This window comes from Loxodonta africana, chromosome 6 (genome assembly GCF_030014295.1).
Source record: "Loxodonta africana isolate mLoxAfr1 chromosome 6, mLoxAfr1.hap2, whole genome shotgun sequence".
NCBI classification, from domain to species: Eukaryota; Metazoa; Chordata; class Mammalia; order Proboscidea; family Elephantidae; genus Loxodonta; species Loxodonta africana.
In genome coordinates, this window is record NC_087347.1 from 34,815,202 (window position 1) to 34,835,689 (window position 20,488).

General features: G+C 34.9%; 1 protein-coding gene across 1 annotated transcript in view; it reads left to right on the forward strand.

The window, feature by feature from the left end:
- The window catches only part of ERBB4 (erb-b2 receptor tyrosine kinase 4), a 1,250,799-nt gene that overhangs the window by 984,021 nt on the left and 246,290 nt on the right, over positions 1 to 20,488 (forward strand). Inside the window, exons 17-19 of the mRNA XM_064286721.1 lie at positions 9,343 to 9,475; positions 13,707 to 13,829; positions 18,403 to 18,501. Of these exons, the coding sequence (XP_064142791.1) occupies positions 9,343 to 9,475; positions 13,707 to 13,829; positions 18,403 to 18,501 (355 nt within the window). The remainder of the gene's footprint in view (positions 1 to 9,342; positions 9,476 to 13,706; positions 13,830 to 18,402; positions 18,502 to 20,488) is intronic.

Genomic DNA, 20,488 nt, shown 5'->3' on the forward strand with positions numbered 1-20,488 from the left:
CCCCTCCAAACAGGAGCTGCTCACAAAGTCTCATGTGTCTACTTGAGCCAAGAAGCTCACTCCTCACCAGTGTCATTTTCTATCTTATAGTCTAGTCCAATCCGCCTGAAGAGTTGGCTTTAGGAATGGTTCCAGTCTTGGCCTAACAGAAGGTCTGGGAACCATGGCCTCCAGGGTCCTTCTAGTCTCAGTCAGACCATTAAGTCTGGTCTTTTTATGAGGATTTGAGGTCTGCATCGCACTGCTTTCCTGCTCCATCAGGGATTCTCTGTTGATAGGCAATAATTTTTGTTGTCTTTATTTGTGGGGGGAGTGGAGTAGGGAGGGAAATCAAAAGTTTATTTTGCAATTGAGAAATCTGAAATATTAGATCTCTAAGTGGAGACATCAAGTAGGCATTTGGATATATCTGAGCTCAGGGAAGAGGTCTGAAATGAAGATATAAATTTGCTTATAATCAATGTAAATAAAGAAATAGATGATATCATATTTAGCATATCTAAGGAGTAAGTATAAATCGAGATGTGATTAGAGTTCAGGAATTAAGAAGAAAACAGCAATAATGCCAGAAAAGGAATGACCAGAGAACATTGACTAGAGAAAGTGGCGTGATGGAACTCAGTGGAAGATAGTGTTTCAAGAAAGGAAAAGTGGGCACTTATGAAATGCTAGTGAGAGACTGATTAAGATGAGACCTAAATAATGATTTCTGATTTGATAGGAAGGACACCTTTGGTGGTCTCGACAAGAGCTGATTTGGTGGCGAGGGACTGAGTAAAAATGTGGTGGGGATTAATTTAAGAATCAAGGGAGCAAAAATAAACTGAGCAATTGCAGAAAACTATTTAGAACCAGTTTTGTAGTAAAAGGTAGTAGAAAAATAAAACAGTAGCCAGAGAGAGACAAGAGGCTTAGGAGAGTTGTGGAATGTTTGTTTATTAAGACTGAGAATATTACAGTTTGTTTATATACTAATTGAGAAGCTCTTGTACCTTGGTACTCAAATTGTGGTCCATAGACCAACAGCACTGGAACAAGTTAGAAGGAGCTTGTTAGAAACACAGAATCTTGGGCTGCATCCCAGGTCTTCTGAATCAAAATTCGCATCTTAGAAAGATCCCAAGGTGACTCATGTTCACATTAAGAAGCATGGATAGAATGTAAATTGTTGTGCTAGTATCTATAAATAAGTGAAACTGGTTGATATTTAATACAAAATTAAAGGGTTGGTCTTAGAAGCACAGTTTATCTGTAGTAATTGGAGAAAAGCAGTATGTATGGACCCTGACGAATTCACGTCGATTCATTGATACAGTTGGTGAAAGGAAATGCAAAATCTGATTCTATTTTCTCAGTGAAGTATGAAGCAAGACCAGCAGAATGAAGGTGAGGGAAAAGCTGTGAGAGGTCCCAGGAGAGTAGAGGGGGTGTGAACTAGTCAATTCAGAGAATGAATGGGAACACTTTCAACTTTATAAAAAAAAAAGCCCATTGCCCTCAATTCAATTCTGACTCACAGGACCCTGTGGGAAAGAGTAGAAGTGCTCCCATCGGATTTCCTAGGCTATAATCTTTATGGGAGCAGATTGCCTGGCCTTTTCTCCCATGGAGCCACTGGTGGGTTCCAACCACCAACCTTTAAGTTAGCATAGATAAACCATGAAAAAAATATGAGCACCAAGAATTCATTTGAGCCCTTGAAAGGACCTTGTTAAAAAAGAAAAATTGTTTCTACTCCAACTCCCTTTCAACACTTGTAGAAATTCACAGATGAGTTATATATATTTTCAGGATGAAGTACTTAACTATGCTAATGTTTGCCTCAAAACTTAGAATTGTATGTACTTTCCAAAATTTTTAAAAAGAAAAAAAATCATAGGGCTCAGTATTGCCTATAAAGATAAAGAAGGAATTGCAATGAAACTATTAGAAATTTTTCTTAACAGCTGATCCTTGAGATAAAAGAATACAGATAATACTTGCATATTGGTTTAATGAACATATTAAATATGAAATGCTTTTGTAACACTGAGTTATTGAGTAAAATGTGACATTTACATATTAAAAATAAAATGAAAAAAAAAAGGCTTATCTTAACACATGAAGACAAGTCAAGAAATTCATATCTGCCTAGGAAGAAAGATGGTGAATTTTGATTCATTTGCTTCAGCAGTTATATATTTGGTCATATTTAAGATGTAAGAGGGGAATCCAAAGTCCTAATTAAAGGAAAGAGACAGGCTGTACACCCTAGATTTCATCAAGTAAAAACTGTAGCTGTCAACTGATGTCTACCTCAGTATCTGACCCAGATCATTTTCATTTGCTCAAAAAGAAAAAAGTGTCATATTTTATAGAGCAGGTGGAATTCTGGGTCAGGATGTAAGCACAATTTACAGGAGGGAAAAAACTGTTAATGTGGCTCTCCTGGACCTAGGCAGTAACCCATAAAATGTCTTTTGGGGAAACATCAGCATTTGCAAGTGTTTAAGGTCTCTCATTTCAAATCAGAACTGCTTTGGGGAACACAGAACGGAGTAGCAGTACAGTAAGCATTGTCACTAAAATGATAGATACTGCTTGTCTTTGCCTTTCTTAGAGGATATCAGTTTTTTTAGCCAAAAAATAAAATTCTCTTAACTGTTTTCTCACTGAGAAAATAAAATGAAGCTGAAAGCTTAAGAATAATGTCACTTAAAAACATTAATAAAACCCAAGGGTATAAAGGATCTAATAAACTTGAAAATAGCAATGTACATTAGAAAAATAGTGTGATGAGAATTAAAATAGTAACAGATAACAAAAGCAGAGTCTCTTAGAACCCCAAGATAACCTTATATGCTTCTTGTATTCTCTACTTTCAAACATAAGCATTGAAGAAAAGGTCTGATAAATTATATCATATACCCTCAAAAGCCACTTCTGATGAAACATCTTTAGAAGGAGAGACAACGTAATTAGTAGACTTGAAATATTAATAGACTTCAGACCCAAAGATATAAAGTGTTAACATCTCTTGTTCACATAAAGGCACTTTGCAAGCTGAAGGGGTAATTACACTGGCGTAAACTGAGACTGCCACAGCCAAGACAAGACATGCGATTTACCCAGCTTGGAGGGATTTTGTTGTAAATAATAGTAATAGGCATGGTTTAGAAGCAAATTCATCAAGAACATAAGTAAGACTAGGTAATTCTCAGCTGTGTTTTCTTTATTTTTTTTAGGTGAAGAATATTTCAGCTGAGTGGCTTGAGGCAGTAGAGGCACTAAACTCAAATACTAGTTAAAAAACACCAAAGCCAAACCTGCTGCTGTTGAGTCGATTCCAACTCATAGTGACCCTAGAGCACAGGGTAGAACTACCTCATAGGGTTTCCAAGGAGTACCTGGCAGATTCAAACTACCAACCTTTTGGTTAGCAGCCGTAGATCTTAACCACTATGCCACCAGGGTTTCCACATACTTGTTGGAGGCAGACAAGTCATTAAAACTCAGGTCCATCTAACTTCAAAGCATATTTCCACTACAGCATGCCACACTAAAGAGAAATAACAAAGATTGTGAAAAGTAAACACAAAATAATAATATTAGAAGTACCATTTTGCTATTTTCTGAGAATTGCAAAGTTTATTATAAAAACAAACAAAAAAACCTGTTAAAATTCTGACTAATCTGTTTTTGTTCTTTTTTTCCTCCAAAAAAAGCACGTTTGCAATTTAACTTTTAGTGCCCAAAAAAAAAACAGTGGAACACTTTGTACATCTGATCTAATCAATCTTCAACATCCATCTTCAAATTATTTAGTGTAATTTAAAGACTTCTGAAAATTTGAGTTCTCTAAATACTGTTACTTGCAAATGATATCATCAGTATATTTTTTATGGAGCACTGTGGTACAGTGGTTAAGAGCTCAGCTGCTAACCAAAAGGAAGGCAGTTCAAATCCACCAACCACTCCTTGGAAACCGTATGGGGCAGTTCGTATGGGGCAGTTCTACTCTGTCCTATTAGGTTACCGTTTGAGTCACAATCAGCTCAGGGGCAGCTGGTTTGCTTATTTTTTATGCTTCTTATGGGATGCCCTGGTAGCACAGTGGTTAAGTGCTTGGCTGCTAACTCAAAAATTGGCCGTTTGAACCCACCAGCCGCTCTGCAGAAGAAAGATGTGGCAGTCTGCCTCTGTAAACATTTACAGCCTTGACAACCACATGGGGCAGTTCTACTCTGTCCCACAGGGTCACTGTGAGTTGGAATCGACTCGACAGCAATGGGTTATATTGATCATAGGTCTTCATATTGTGTTCTTTGTTTTGACTCAAAAATTTTTCTGCATTTAAGAAATTAAAAAATATACTTAAATTATAAATTATAAAAAATCTTACTTGGTGATGAGCTTGCCTTACCTATGATAGAATCTCCTAGATGTAACATTCTTCGAAATCACTTTTTTAATCAAAATACCAGTTTTATCATTTTACCAACTTTAAACAAAATATCATTTTTAAAAATAGCCTGTCCTTAATATTAAATGGAAAATGGCATTACAAAATAGTTCTTAGAAACACCAAGCTTCAATTATAAATTATATTGACTTTCTTAACATTTTGTTTGTGATTTGACATATGGGAGAATACAGGCCAAAGAAGTCAAATATTTGAGTGTTTATTGAACTCAGGATTCATACTTTCACTTACATATTCTCTTCTCCAATGTGAGGAATAATATGGCTCAGATATAGTAATAAAAAAAAAAAAAAAAAAAAAAACCATTGCCGTCGAGTCGATTCCGAGTCATGGCAACCCTGTAAGACTCTGAGAACTGCCCTATAGAGTTTCCAAGGAGCACTTGGTGGATTCAAACTGTCGACCTTTTAGTTAGCAGCTATAGCACTTAACCACTATGCCACCAGGGTTTCCAGATATAGTAATGAATGATAAAAACCTGTCTTTTTACGTGAGTAATATAGTTTTGGAAGATGCTACTGTTTTATATGTAACTGTTTAAGTCAGGTAATTGCATTCTAGGCAATAGAATATAATGAACTCCTAAATGAAATTATGGGAACGAAATTATATGCTTTCAGTTAAAGAAATTAGCAAAAGTCATTTGTGATTCAGAATCCTTAAGATATTAGTAGTAGTAATAGTAATAGTTTAGTAGTAATAGTAGTCCTGTTGGCTTAATGGTTAAGTGCTCAGCTACTAACACGGGTTGGTGTTTCAAACCCACCCAGAGGCTGTGTGGGAGAAAAACCTGGTGATCTGCTCCTATAAAGATTACAGCCTAGAAAAGCCTATGGGGCAGTTCTACTCTGTCATAGGGGGTCACTGTGAGTCGAAATAGATTTGAGGGCAGCTAACACAACAACAGCAGTAATACGAGACAACAGCAGTAATACGAGAAGGAAGAGGACAAGGAGGAGGAGAAGGAAGACCTCAGTTTCATTATATGATTTCCAAATCACAGAATAAGATAGGCTATCAGTTGGTCTCATCCTTACAGTTTTAGACCTGCTTGACATTGAAATGCCTGTTTTCTATCCTTTAGAGGGTCCAACCATTTATTAATGGAGAGCCAAACAAACGAATAAGATTCCTGTTACAGATACGGGATTACAGAGTATTACAGGTCCCTTGGGTTTGACCCTTGTGATCTTGTGAGTAGTGTCATATTTGAGATTCTTAGAGGCCCCTCTGACTCACGTACGGTAGGAAAACCATCAGAGAATCATAGCTTAGTTGGCAACAGCCAGCATTAGACCAAGGAGGGATATATAGTAATTTAAAGAAGAAATTTAAATAGCTATCACTCCTTCATCAAAGGTACCACATAAAGAAAAATATTTTATTCTCTGCCTTTAAGTATTAAATCTCAGAAAAAAAAAAAGAGCTTTTATTCTACACCTACAAATATTTAAGAATCCTCAAAATTGAGGAAGTAGGCAATGTATACATAGTACTAACTTTTCAGATTAACTTGGTTTTATGGGACATAATGTTAATTGTGTCCGATAGGATCGCTATGAATCGGAAGCAATGTTAATTGTAAGAAACATAATGGTAATTAAATATCTCAGAGACATTAACCTATAATGAATAGAAAATATATGCAAAAGTCATTAGATTATAAAAGTAGACAGGGAATAATAAAATGAAATCTTAATTGAAAAAATGCAAAGTAAACATTCAAGAAAAAAAGAAAGCAAGGCCATTATTATAAAAGTTAACTTTTAGACGACTGTTTTTTCTTCAGTTTTCTGAAATTTAATTTAATAAGCTTTTATTGCACAAGTATACATTATAGAAAATTAGAAAATATACATTAACAAAAATACAAAAATAAGAGCACCAACTTCCTACCACCCAGAAGCAACTACTAGTTAGTGCCTTATTGTATATTATTCTAGATGTTTGTATACCTGTATATATAAAAAAAAAAAAAAATTGTGAGTTTTTTTACATATTGAGGTCCTACTGTTTTGTAAACTAATCTTTTTAGTTCATGGTCTATACCTTGTTATGGCAGCGAATTCTTTTCTCATTTATTACTCAGTTCATATTCTGACTTCTCAAATTGTCCCAAAAGCATCTCTATAGTTGGTTTGTCCAAACTAGGATTCAATCCAGGATTGCCCATCACATCTGGCTGTTATGTCCATTAAATCTTCTCAGTCTGTATCAGTACCTTTTTTATGACGTTCACTTGTTAAAGTGAATATGCAATTTGTCTTATATAATGTTCCCCCTTCTAAATTTGACTGTTTTCATCCTTTGTGGTCAATGATTTATTTTTCAAGATTAGATCCTGCTGACATATGAAGACTTTGGCCTCTTAAAATAACCAATAAAACATTTATGTATGGTGTTTAGATGCAGAAACTGTAATTCTTTATTTCTTCAGGTTGTTCGTACTCTTACCATTCTAGCAGAGAATCAAAAGAAGAAAGAAAGCAAAGAAATCCGAATCAACCAAAGGAAATACTGTGGGAAAATACTGAAAGTAAATGCTAATTAAAAGGATATAAAAATTACCTTCTATTGAGGTTTTGATTGGTTTATTATCACGACCTCAACCAATCTAAGTAGTAATGACACAATCACTGTTCTACATTTCAAGTAGATGAAACTATTGTTCTATTGGAAGAGATTCTTTTTTAATGAGTAATGAACAAGATAGAGCATTTTCTTTTACAGTCACATGGGCACATATTTTCGTAAATACATGCCACTTAGTTTTGGAAAATAAATAAGCAGAGGAAGTGTAGACTTTGGCCAAAATCTACAGTTAACAAAATGTTAGACACCATTCTCAATCATAAATTCTTTCCATAAATAAAAAAAACTAGGCTGAGAAAAAAAAAAACAAAAAAAAAACCCTTTCTATAATAGTGGCTATTCCGGGATATTGTAGGTACTTGAGCTGAAAATTATGCATTAGGGTTAAAAACCTAAAATATTTTCTGAAATACATGTTTAAGTGGGATACTCAAAAAATATGATCTTAGACACAAAAACACATCACAGTGATGAGTTTGTGTCCATACTATGGTTTAATTTTCTTAGTATAGATTCTTATATCTTTCGAAAATCACATTTAGGAAAATTTTGCTGAATTATAGCAACATCTCAGTATGCTATACTACTTTGAGCTGTCAGGGAGCAACCTTTAGGCTGAACTATTTTTTAGGGTTTTCTTCAGTTTTATACAACAATATAGCAGGCATTATCTTTAAAAGACTTGATTTCATTTGTAGAAGTTTGCATGGCTTTTTTTTTTTTTTTAAGTGCTTTAAATTTTTAACATTTCTTTAGAATCGTCATCCACTATCATTATTTCTCAGGTATCTTTGAGCAAAAGTTCATTTTGCAAGAGCAAGTAATGTTTTTCTAAGAGAATACAGCTGTATAGAGTAGCGTCTTCTATAAATAGGAGTATAAGATATAAAACGCTTTATGGAAAACATGAGAGTGACGGGAATTCTTTTTCAGTTGTGCTCTCTATCGTGGCTTCATGATCAAATATTTATTAGGTGACACCTAAGTGTTTCGCTCTGAGCTATTTCCTTCACATGTGAAATTAATATATGACAGGAGCCTGACCACAGAAAGCTCAGAGATACTACTATACTACTCCAGAACGAGAAGTTAAAACCATACATATTACTGTTCAAGCAGAGTGACAATTTATCTTAGAAAACAGTAAGAGGTGATCAGTTTCAAAATTAAGTCTTAGCTAAAAACATGTTAGAGAACCATTTTAAGAATTAAAAATCTCCAATCTCTTCTTAATCACTCCCTTTATGGTGTTATTTATAACTTTCTATGTAATACTTAATGAGAGGATCTGTTTTGTGGATAAATAATGTTTAGGCATACTTTCCATTTTGATACTTATCCCTGTCTCCATCATTCTGAAAATATTTCTGACTTAATTCTTAGGTTTCTCCTGCTCTTTCTCCTACCAGAACTGCCCTTATCAGTTTCAGATAGCAATTTTGGCAATAACAACTCTCTTACTGGTACCCTAATACTCTAGGGATGTGGGGTTTATGTCTCTAGACTACTGATTTTTGCTTCAAAGCAGTGGTTCTCAGCCAGGGTCAATTTTGGCAGATGTTGGGCAATGTTTGCAGACACTGTCATGCCTGGAGAGAGGGAGTGCTACTGGCATCTAGTGGGTGGAGGCCAGGGGTGCTGCTAAACATCCTACAGCGCACAGGACAAACCAAAAAAAAAAAAAAAAAAGCATAGCCTTTGAGTCAATTCCAACTGATAGTGACTGCCTTATAGGATTTCCAAGAAGCAGCTGGTAGATTCCAACTGCCAGTTGTTTGGTTAGCAGCCATAGCTCTTAACCACTGCACCAGCAGGGCTCCATGCACAGGGCAGTCCCCCACAAAAGCCAAGTATTTAGCCCAAAATGTCACCAGTGCCACTGCTGAGAAAGACTGCTTAAGAAAAAATGCTGAAAATAATATTATATACCACAACAATATTATTAAAATGTGCTTTTTAAATTTGTTTTCATAGATTAAAACTAAAATTGAAATTAAAGCAATTGAAATGCTCCCATATCATCTTTTTGACATATATTCTTCATTCTGTTACCAAATTTTACATCAGACTGCATGGCGTGGCTCCTCATCCTCAAAGCTTTTATGTGCATGGTTTATTATTATTTTTTAAAGTGTTTACCAGGAAAAAAGTTTTACCGCAGACCTAATGCATTTTTATTTGTGTTTCTTCTAACTGACTAGATTTGCGATATGTGGATAATGTCATGTACAACTGCTCTTTGCACTGCTTACTCTCCCTTCATACATTTTTCTCGTTCTGGTTGGCAGAACTCCCCTGATTGCAGCTGGAGTCATTGGTGGGCTCTTCATCCTGGTCATCATGGGTCTGACATTTGCAGTTTATGTCAGAAGGAAAAGCATCAAAAAGAAAAGAGCCTTGAGAAGATTCCTGGAAACAGAGGTGAGGTGTCTAGTTGATTTTCGTCATGTAGTTAAGGATCTTTATTGTTTATATAGCCAAGATGAGATTCAGTTTTTTAATTTAAGTGAAAGTTCTGTTCAATTTCCTGCTGACAGTTTCTATTTTATGTTAAATTAGGTTGACTAAAAATCAGGGTAGATAGTAAAAATAGTCAAAGAAGCTTCATGACTTCAAGAATGTAGATGGCAGAGGTCGAAGAATTTATCCTACTAGGGGAAAAAATAGATTTTGTTTTTCTTTTAGGGGAACAATTCCCACTTGTCAAGCTCTGGGTAGAGGATACCTCAGTAGTGGTGGAACTTGAAAATATTGAAACGAGTTTGAATTTTTGTAGTTCAAATAAAACTGGATAGAAGCAATATATATGCTTTAATTAGGGTCATTAAATTGAAAGCCAATGATCTCATTACAGTGTAGACCAGCATTGAAAGACTGAGCTTACAGGATAAAGCTTAACGTTGTAATCACACAGACTTTACAACACAGTTTATGAGAGACATTTAATGTTATGCATGATAGTTATTGTGAATATGATACTTACTCATAAATGATTATAATTTCTTTTATATTACCAAACCGAATTCTCTAGAATACAAAATAATAGTTTTCACTGATGCATTGTACATATGACAGGGGAAAAATAATTTTAAAAAACTGCATTACCAGATCCTTTTCAGCACCCATCCTACCATTTTCTATTGATACGTACACGTGTGCCTGCCTGAAGAATTCAGAGCAATTCTGTTCAAAGACTTAGACTTTCACTGGATTTGTTTTCCCTATCATTGTCAGCATGACAGTCTGATTTTCCCTTTAAAACTGACAGGAGTGGGAATATCCATTCAATTTATAGCTACATATAGGAAAAGACTTTCTAAGAATTGGACTTATCTGAAACTGGAATTGGCTGTCTCATCAATAGATATGTTTAAACATCGGCAATCTAGTCAACTACATGTATGGAAAAACGCAGTAGTAATTTGTACATGAGCTGGATGTTTACAGAAGATCAGCTTGGTCACTTTCAACCTTGCGCATGTAAATAAAAATCTGGACACAGCACAGGATTGGCTGTGCATATTATCAGTTTGGGTAGGATGCTGGAGGCAGATAGAATTCTCCCTCATGGACAGTTTAGGGCAGCCGGAGAGAAGATTCTGAAAACTGAAGTAGAGCTAGAGAATAGTTGAAGGCTTGGGACATCAGTGGACACTTAGGTAGATGAATAAAGAGAAGAGAATTCTATTTACTATGTGCAGGAAAAGCTCATTGCTATAAAAAGACTTGTTTTTTGTTGTTGTTGTATTTTTAATGTGATACTTTCTAAAAATGTCCTTCAAGATGGTATTTTATTACTAATCATGTTCTGGTTGGTTTTGTAAGTAGATTCTATGTTTTATATCAAGTTATTGGTTGGCACTATTTTACATTTGGAGGTTAAATAATTGTAGAATCTACATCTTTCTCTTTAAAGTAAATGATTATGATTTTCTTCCACCATTGAAATAGAAGAAGAATTCTTAAGAGTTTGAATTTAAATCCTTAAATACTGAAGCTAAGAATCTGCCTCAGATTTAAAATTAGGATATATTATTGACATACACTTAAAGTTGATACGTTTTCTCAAAATATTTCTTGTTCCACTAGTCTGTCTTCTTGTTACTTGCATAGAAGTAGAAAAGATATCTTTTCCAATATACGCTTGTTAGATGCATTGTAAGGCAATGAATGCTTTGTTTAAATGCTATGATTAAAAAATATATTAATGAGACATGATCCTGTCCCCTGAAGAATGACGGATTCCATACCTTCAGTATGCCAGACAGTGCTCCAGAGTTTTCCAACTACGTTATCTCATTTCATCCTTTAACAAAACTAATTATTGCTGTACCTATTGCACAAATGGGGAATGATGAGGGCATGGTAGTAAATTGCTTTCTAAGCCTGTGTGTGGCAACACTGGGATACTAACTTCCAAGTTTAAACTCAGTCCTATTTCCATCATACCACTGCTGGTTCTCAAATTGAAACTGCTTACTTTCAATATATAATACTCAAATTTCTGGAAAAATATGTTAATAAAAATTGGTTATAATGAACATCTAAGAAAATTGCAGAAAACCTACTGGTGTAGTGGTTAAGTGCTATGGGTGCTAACCAAAAGGTCAACAGTTCGAATCTACCAGGTGCTCCTTGGAAACTCTATGGGGCAGTTCTACTCTGTCCTATAGGGTGGCCATGAGTTGGAATCTACTCAACAGCAGTGGTTTTTTTTTTTTTTTTTAATTGCAGAAGACTGAATATCTCAGGGAGAACCATGAAGCTTCCCAAATGTGAAGTTATTACACAGTATAGGCTAAGGCATATAATATATATATTAAATATATGTAGTACAAAGCGTTGGGTTCATCTCAAAAAAAAATTTTTTTTTTTGCACATGGTTTCTATCTTCTTCTTTTTTATTGTGGTGAAAATATACACACCAAAATATTCAGCAGCATAGATATCGATTTGATGACATTGATTATATTTATCATGTTGTGCTACTATTACCACTATCCTTTTCCAATTCACATGATTTTATATGGCTACTGTATGTGATTAAAAAATGATTTGTAAAAATTACTCATTATACACATGACAGACAACCCCCATACGGTAGAGTTGTCTTCAAACAAAGGGGACTTTCTACTGGAGATTCTTTTCCAGATTTAGCAAAGAGTTTTGTGTTTTTCTGAGATTTTTTTTTAAGTAATTTCAATGCAGTTATATGCTATTGAATGTATATATTTACAATATAAATTTAAAAATGAAACAGAAAAAGATTAGTTGGTAAATGATTGGAAAATAACCTAAGATTATTGGTAATTTTATCATGTTCCTTCTAACGTTTTTGCTGTCACTACAGTTACCTCCACTCAAGACTGTTCCTCTAATTAAGTGGGTCATGATGTTTAGAGAAGCAGGATAATAATACCCAAGCTGGAGGGCCGTAATGCACTTAGTCTAGTAAATAGACGTTTCAAAATACTGTGGTGGTTTCAAGACAATTTGAGTAGGAGTACCCTTTAATTATTTCCTTATGCTGAGAGAGAAGAGTCCTTTGTCTGTGTTTTAAGTTTAGTTCCTTTATTTAACTTTTAAAAATATGTGCTATTTCAGTCACTGGCCTTTTTCCTCAAGCATAGATAAAACCTAAAACTTTAACATAGGATATGGCCTTTCTTGCATCTGGAGTCTTGCTCTCGTACACATTTCCTTCTCACATTTGCAAATGATTGCCACACATTCACATAGGGTTCCCCTGCTCATTCATCTTCTATGGCCACCTGCCTAGTTCTACTCCTTTCTGCCACACCAAGCATACTTCATAACCTGGTGTTTCCCACCCTAATCTCAACCTTCAGACATATCCTGCTCCCTGTTGTATTCCCCTATATGTCTTCCTCCTTCACCCTGATGATGGGTCCATACTGTTCTTCACAGTGGCAGTGCATATCACTCCATGTTCATTACGTCAAGTCTCATCTTAAAGTGTTCTTTCCTCAGGAAGCCAAAACTAGTGAGCTTCACTCCCCAGTGGTTCCTTTATTCCTTTACATTCCATAACATTTACTTATGATCTAGAATCAAGGCACAGAATTTTAGATTTTATGAGCTAGAATGTACTCTCGGCGCTTGCTATTTAAACTGTGATCAAGGACCACCATCATATATAGGCATCACCTGGAGGCTGTAAAATTGCAGAATTTTAGTTCTACCCTGGACTTAATGAACCAGCATCTGCATTTTAATAAGAACTCCAGGTAATTCATAATGCATATTAAGTTTGGAAATCGCTGTCCTAGATTTGGCATTGTGCTAGTTTTACCTTTTTTTTTTTTTTTTTTTTGATGTGTTTATCCTGGCTTTCCAGCTAGATTTTTAAGTGCTAAGAAGGCAGAATTTCATTTTTATTTTTGTATATGCATCAAAGCCCCTAGCTGTGTAAGTCTCAAGGTAGTCACACACCAGTTACATGTGATCGCCCAGGCAAAAACTAAAAGCCTGAACCAATGCCTAAAGGTATGTCTATGGATGGTGAGTGATCCATATTACAAAGGTATTGTTTGTCAAGGAAAAATGTACTTGTATATTTTTATATGTGTGAGAAAGAGAACCAGAGAAAGGGAGAGAAAGTTATATAACCTGGATTCTTGTTGTTTTGCAGTTGGTAGAACCCTTAACTCCCAGTGGCACAGCACCCAATCAAGCTCAGCTTCGTATTTTGAAAGAAACTGAGCTCAAGAGAGTAAAAGTACTTGGATCTGGTGCTTTTGGAACTGTTTATAAAGTAAGTAAGAAACAATATATACCATTAGTTACTTCAAGTTTTTCTTCGTTTTTTTTTTTTTTAAATAATGAAAACCAAGCCTGTAACCATCAAGTTGATTCTTACTCATAGCGACACCATAGGACAGAGTAAAACTGCCTGATAGTGTTTCCAAGGAGCAGCTGGTGGATTCGTACTGCTGACCTTTTGGTTAGCAGCTGTAGCTCTTAACCACTATGCTACCGGGGTGCCAAAGCCAGAGTTATTACTGTAGCCAAGCTAATTTCTTTTTCTGATATTCAGAGAGGAAAACCTCTATAGTATAGCGAAGTTGCTACACAAATTAACTAATTTTTATTGAACAAGCTAGAACAGTCATGAGAAAGCCAGGGAATGACAATACAGAGCAAAAGGATAATCCTCTGGATGCCTTTCTGAACCCATTTTGAAATCATTTTCTTTTTGGAAAATCTCTACCCTTATCCGATACTATCAGAGTCAGCCTACCTCCGGTCCCCACTGCACAGTTCTCCATGAAATACCAGACGTGCGGGGACAAGGTGATGTAATCACTTGCTCTTGTTTCCTCTGTCCTTTATCCAAAAGCTTCCCCCATTAAGATACTGACCTCTTAAGAATCCATACAAATGCGCTGACACGTTACTAGGATAGGACTAGTTCTTAAACTAGTCCCTGGCTAGTGCAAGTGGTTAACACACCAAGCTGCTAACCCAAAGGTTGGCAAGTTGAGTACACCAACAGGTGCCTCAGAAGAAAGGCCTGACTATCTACTTTTGAAAAATCAGTTTTAAAAACCCTATGAAGCACATTTCTACCCTTACACACATGGGGTCACCTTGAGTCGCAGTTGACTCAAGGGCAACTGATTAGTTCTTAAACCATTTTTTTTTTCCCTAGCTGATTACACATATAATAGGCAATTTCAATAGGTATGATGGCTTCACCTTTGTGTGCAAACTAAAGAAGTGATTTTACATGTAAAATTCAGGTCAGATAGGAGGAGAAGATGACATCATGGATTTTCAATAAGAGAGATAATTCTGGAAGAGAAAGCTCACAGGATGACATTTGTATGTTTACTTATTTAGATTGATTGTAAGACCAATCCAGAGGCCAGGACCAAGATTAATTGTGGTGAGGTTTATTTTAACGGTAAATAACAAGAATAAGGAACTCTTCTAGGTTAGTGCTGAATCCTTTTTGTATAGTTCATTACTACAATTCCCATAGTTTACTTTGGCAGTTTTATATATTTCTCAAAACTGTATGCAAACCTATGTTTTCACAAGTAATGTGTCTGTTAAAATAGAGTAGGTCTTAGAAATTTCATATTTTATAATGTTCATTTTTTTTCTATTAAAACCAGATTCACTTAAAAGAAAATATTAAAAATTAGAATGTAGTCTACGGCACTGGGTTATAGACCTAATTTTTCTCTCCCTAATATGTTCAAAACAATCTCTTAAAAACAAACAAACAAAAAACAGTTCTCAGTTTGAAGTGCTGGGGTTGCCAGGGTTTCATAATATTTTAGGGATAATTTTGTTCATTACATTCAAAATTATTAGCCGAGCACCTAATTTGTAAGGCACTATTCTTGGCTTGCTTGATACCTTTTCTAGTCTCGAAACTGTTTGTATGTTCAAAGAAACACAATTTCTCTTGTCCTTCCCTATTTATATAATGCTACAAAAAATAGACTCAGACTGTATCATTATATGTACTTAAACTTTATTCTATTTAATTATATTAACTTTATTTGCATAGTTAACAATTTAATCTTTATATATTTCTATAATAAAATGGCATCAAGCAAATTCTTCTGATAAATACATGTAGGGTCTTAAATTTGAAACTTAATAAATTTAAAAATTGACAGTTGCTTTAATTCCCCATATCCGTAGCCCTAACTGGCAGGTTCTATGCTGAGCCATGGGGCGAGTCAACAGAAAACTAGATATTAGAGCCTCCTGCCTTTTAGTTTCTGGTCTGTTATCAGTTGTGTCACATTGACAGCATTTAATGCAAGTGAGCAGATTAGCATGTCTCTGGAGAAGAGAGTCATGCAAATCTGCTCACTTGCATGAAGAGGGGAAACCCTGGTGGCATAGTGGTTAAGAGCTACAGCTGCTAACCAAAAGTTCAGCAGTTTGAATCCACCAGGCAATCCTTGGAAACTCTATGGGGCAGTTCTAATCTGCCCTATAGGGTTGCTATGCATCTGAATTGGCTGTACAACAATGGATTTGGTTTGGGGTTTGGAGAAGAGAGATGGAAACCCCGGTGGCTCAGTGATTAAGAGCTATGGCTACTAACCAAAAGGTCAGCAGTTCAAATCCACCAGGACCTCCTTGGAAATGCTATGGGGCACTATGAGTCCGAATCAACTTGACATGGGTTATGGGGAGAAGGGAGGTAGAGATAAATGGCAAAATTTAAGTGTATTATAACAAACTTTTGTTTTTAAGATAACACAATTTTGGATTGCTCCTAAAGTATATAATCCCCTTATATTTTTTAAGATGATGTGATCTGGAAGTTGAATTTTATTCTAAACCATAAAAAAATCCTATAACTCAGGAATGAATGCCATTTAATGACATCTGTAAGGAACACTATTACCCATTAACAGATTTAATAATAAAGCTTTATTAATACTTTTATTGAGAGCAATTATTTGCTTGTTGTCCATGACAGTTTTACCTTTATTGAAATTATTTGTAAATGAAAGTTTATTGGAAGTTCCACAAGTATGTTTGAATTTTATTCTTAGGCTAGGTATGATTGATTATAATTTTAATCACTTTATCAGTTGTTACAAGGATATACTGTCTTACGTTATAAGGGATTATCCTTGACCACAGAAATGCAAGTTGGTGTAGCCAATTTTGGGGTTAATCTTTCCTCCTGGTTGAAGATATGCTGTATTTAAGCCTAAAGAGTTTAGCCAATATCATGGGTATCAGCATAGTTGAATTTTTATCTGGTCAGGCCTAGTAACTAATTAATATACTTACTTAAAAAGTAGTACAAATTAATTCAAACTCAATTCATATTCTTATTTTAAAGCTACAATTTAGGAATATTTTAATATTGGTATTATATCTTTATAATGTAATTCCTCCTGAGATTACTTCATTGAATAATGGTAAGCCTGGTTTCTACACTAGATACTGTCAACGAGAAAATGCAGCTTATAGGCCTTGGGTTTTTTTTTTTTTTTTCCCTCCTTTTTTTCTGCTTTAGTATTTTTTTTTTTTTAATTTACACCACAGGGAAGTTGATATATTATTTTGTTTTTGACACAGATTCCCGTATTCCCTCTTCTTGGAAGAACTCAATCCTTAAATTTACCTTCTAAGAATTAAAGTCTTTTTTCAATTTTATTATTATTATTTAATAATCCTTAGATATTCTTTGGATAACACAGCACATATTGTTTAGAGTAAAAGAACCAAGAGAAAACCTTTTTTTTTTTTCTTTTTCTTTACAACTATCTGATATAAGCAAAATAGGAAGTGGAGAAGGTCTATTTAGGAACAATAGGCATTTTTTTTTTCCTTCCATTTATTTCAATGTTGAAACTGACGTAATTAGTCTTTTATGATATCACAGACAATAGAATAAAATTTGAGTTTTCTTTTTTTCCTCATAACCACAATATTTGCATCTGTGACCATCTGGGACAATATGCTTTTTTAAAAAAATATTCTTGTATAATCCGTGCATCCCTGAAAGTCTTATCAAAATTATTATCCTTATTCAAATATTCGAATTCAGGTTCTGAAGAAGTTATTATTTAGCTTAATGTTGCACTTCACTTAAACTCTACCAGCTTTGTGCTTCCCAATTCATGAATCCTGCTCAGATATTATAATTACATTTCTGATACAAAGAGGGAACTAGCAATGGCCAATATAAATAAATGTTTAAAAATTATTTCAGAGATCATAAAAATTCTTGATACATGCATGTATACTAGTTAATAATATAGAAAAATTAAAGTGTGCTGAATGCCCTATAGTACTTGCCTTTGAAAACTAATTCTTAATCATCTTTGAAATTTAGTTTTTAAATCCATTGAACTTGAAGAACATGAGAGTTTTTAATTTTTTTTACTTGCAGAATAATTAGATAATACTATAGCTGAAAAGAGCTTTTAAAATTACTTGTATGTATCTTCTAATTTACCAATGAGACAACTGAAGTTCAAGGAGAGTCTTGCCAAAGCCTTGAAATTCGTTGATCATGTGATCCAAATCAGATACTTCCTTTACTATCCAAAGCCTTTTCATGCATACAAATTGAAATTTACAAAAGCGTAAACACCTTGAAAGTAAAATACATATGTTATTCATCTTCAAATTATCAAAGCATACAACAAAGTTGCCAAGTAACTTGTATTATAAGTGCTTAATACATGTTCTTTGAATGACTAAAAGAATATAGAACTCCATTTTTTTTTACAAAGTTTATAGGATGTGTAGCTAAATCAAATTTCATTTCTGGTATAAATGTTATATTTCTTAGTATAGATTTAATAAGAAATATATATATTTTTAATTTTCCAAAGGGCATTTGGGTACCTGAAGGAGAAACAGTGAAGATTCCTGTGGCTATTAAGATCCTCAATGAGACAACAGGCCCTAAAGCCAATGTGGAGTTTATGGATGTAAGTACAGACACCCAGACATTTATCTCCATTATTAAATAGATGACATTGAGAAAAAAAAAATGACTCTACAAGTTAGAAAGATTCTTCTCTGTAGACGTTATAATCTTATAATTAACGATATTTCTAAGACCATTTCACATTATACTGTACTTTTGGGATCACCCCTGGTTCACAATTATCCTCCTACATAGATAGGATGCTAAAACTAACTTTTGAAATTTGGAGAGATTTACTATCCCCAAGGTGAATTATTTTCTATGTTGGAACTGTCATGTAATGTTTTCATGTTCTATTTTTTAATATAGCCAAATATCTCTCAAGTAAAAGCCATAGGCAATTTAACTGAAAATTCATTTAATAACCATAAATAACCAATTGTATTTAGATAGATAGCTGCCATCAAGTTGACCATGACTCATGTCAACCTTATATGTAACTAAACATTGCCCAGCCCTGTGCCATCCTCATGATTGCCAGCATGTTTGAGTCCATCATTGTGGCTATTGTGCCAACCCATCTCACCAATGGCTTCCTGCTCCGTCATTGGCCCTCTACCTCACAAAACATGATGTCCTCCTCTGGTGATTGATCCCTTCTAATAACATATTCAAAGCAAGTAAGTCAGAAAATGTGTTGTTGTGATCTGTAAGGTTTTCACTGAATAATTTTCAGAAGTAGATAGCCAGGCCTTTCTTCCTAGTCTGTATTAGTCTGGAAGCTCTATTGGAACCTGTCTACCATGAGTGACTGTGTGGGTATTCAAAATATTGGTGGCATAGCTTCCAGCACCACAGCAATACACAAACCACCACAGTACATCAAACTGATAGACAGGTTGTAGAACTGTATTTAAAAACCAGATATAATGAGTATATTTCTTAAAATTAGTTACAATGAATAGAATTAGGAAAATCGTGGTGGTAATAATAACAGTCACTAATACTTAAAAGTGTTTACTAAGTGCCAAACACTGTTCTAAATGATTTACAAATAATAACTCATTTAATTTTCACAACACAATAATTCAGGAGCCCAAGGTGCGGAGGTTAACCCAAGGTCACAAAGTAAGGTAACGGCAGATCTAGCCTTTGAGTTAGAAAGGTGGACTCTAGAGTAGGGGTCAGCAACCTATTCTTTGAAGAGCCATAAATAAATGTGCTAGGATTTGAGGGAATGTTGTCTGTCACAACTACTCCACTCTGCCCTTGCAATGGAAAAGCAACCATAGACAAATAAAAACATAAATTAATGTGTGTTCCAATAAAACTTTATTACAAAAACTAGCTGTGGGACAGAATTGGCCTGTGAGCCAAATTTGCTCTCAAGGGTTTGTGTGGTTATCCACTATGCCAAAACACATTTGGGAGTAGTGATGATATTTAAAAATGAATCTGGCTAGTCTATATTATTATGGTTATGATCTATTTTAGGAGCCCTGGTGGCACAATGGTTAAGCACTCAGCTGCTAACTGAAAGGTCAGTGGTTCCAATGCACCAGGAGCTTCATGGGGAAAAAGGCCCAGTGATCTGCTTCCATAAAGATTGTTGTTGTTGTTGTTGTCAGGTGCCGTTGAGCCGATTCTGACTGATAGCAACCCTGTGTGCAACAGAACAAAACACTGCTTGGTCCTGCACCATCCATAAATATTAGAGCCTAATAAACTCTGTGAGGCAGATCTACTCTGTCCTATTGGGTCACTATGAGTCGGAATCAACTCTAGGGCACACAACAATGATCCGTTTAGTTGAGATCATCAGTCAAGATTAATTTCTATAGTAAGTTAGTCTCTGTTTAAATTTGGTACTTACTTGAGCCGAAAATTCACACATGGAAATTAATTTTCTTCAGTCCAAATTTGGAAGACCTTATAGGTATAAAACTCCATCTGTGGAATAATAGGAGAGTTCTAGAGAAGAGAAGTACTTTAGAAGGTCAATCAGAACTTTGAAATTTCCCCTAAAAAATTTGTAGATTGAGCCATTT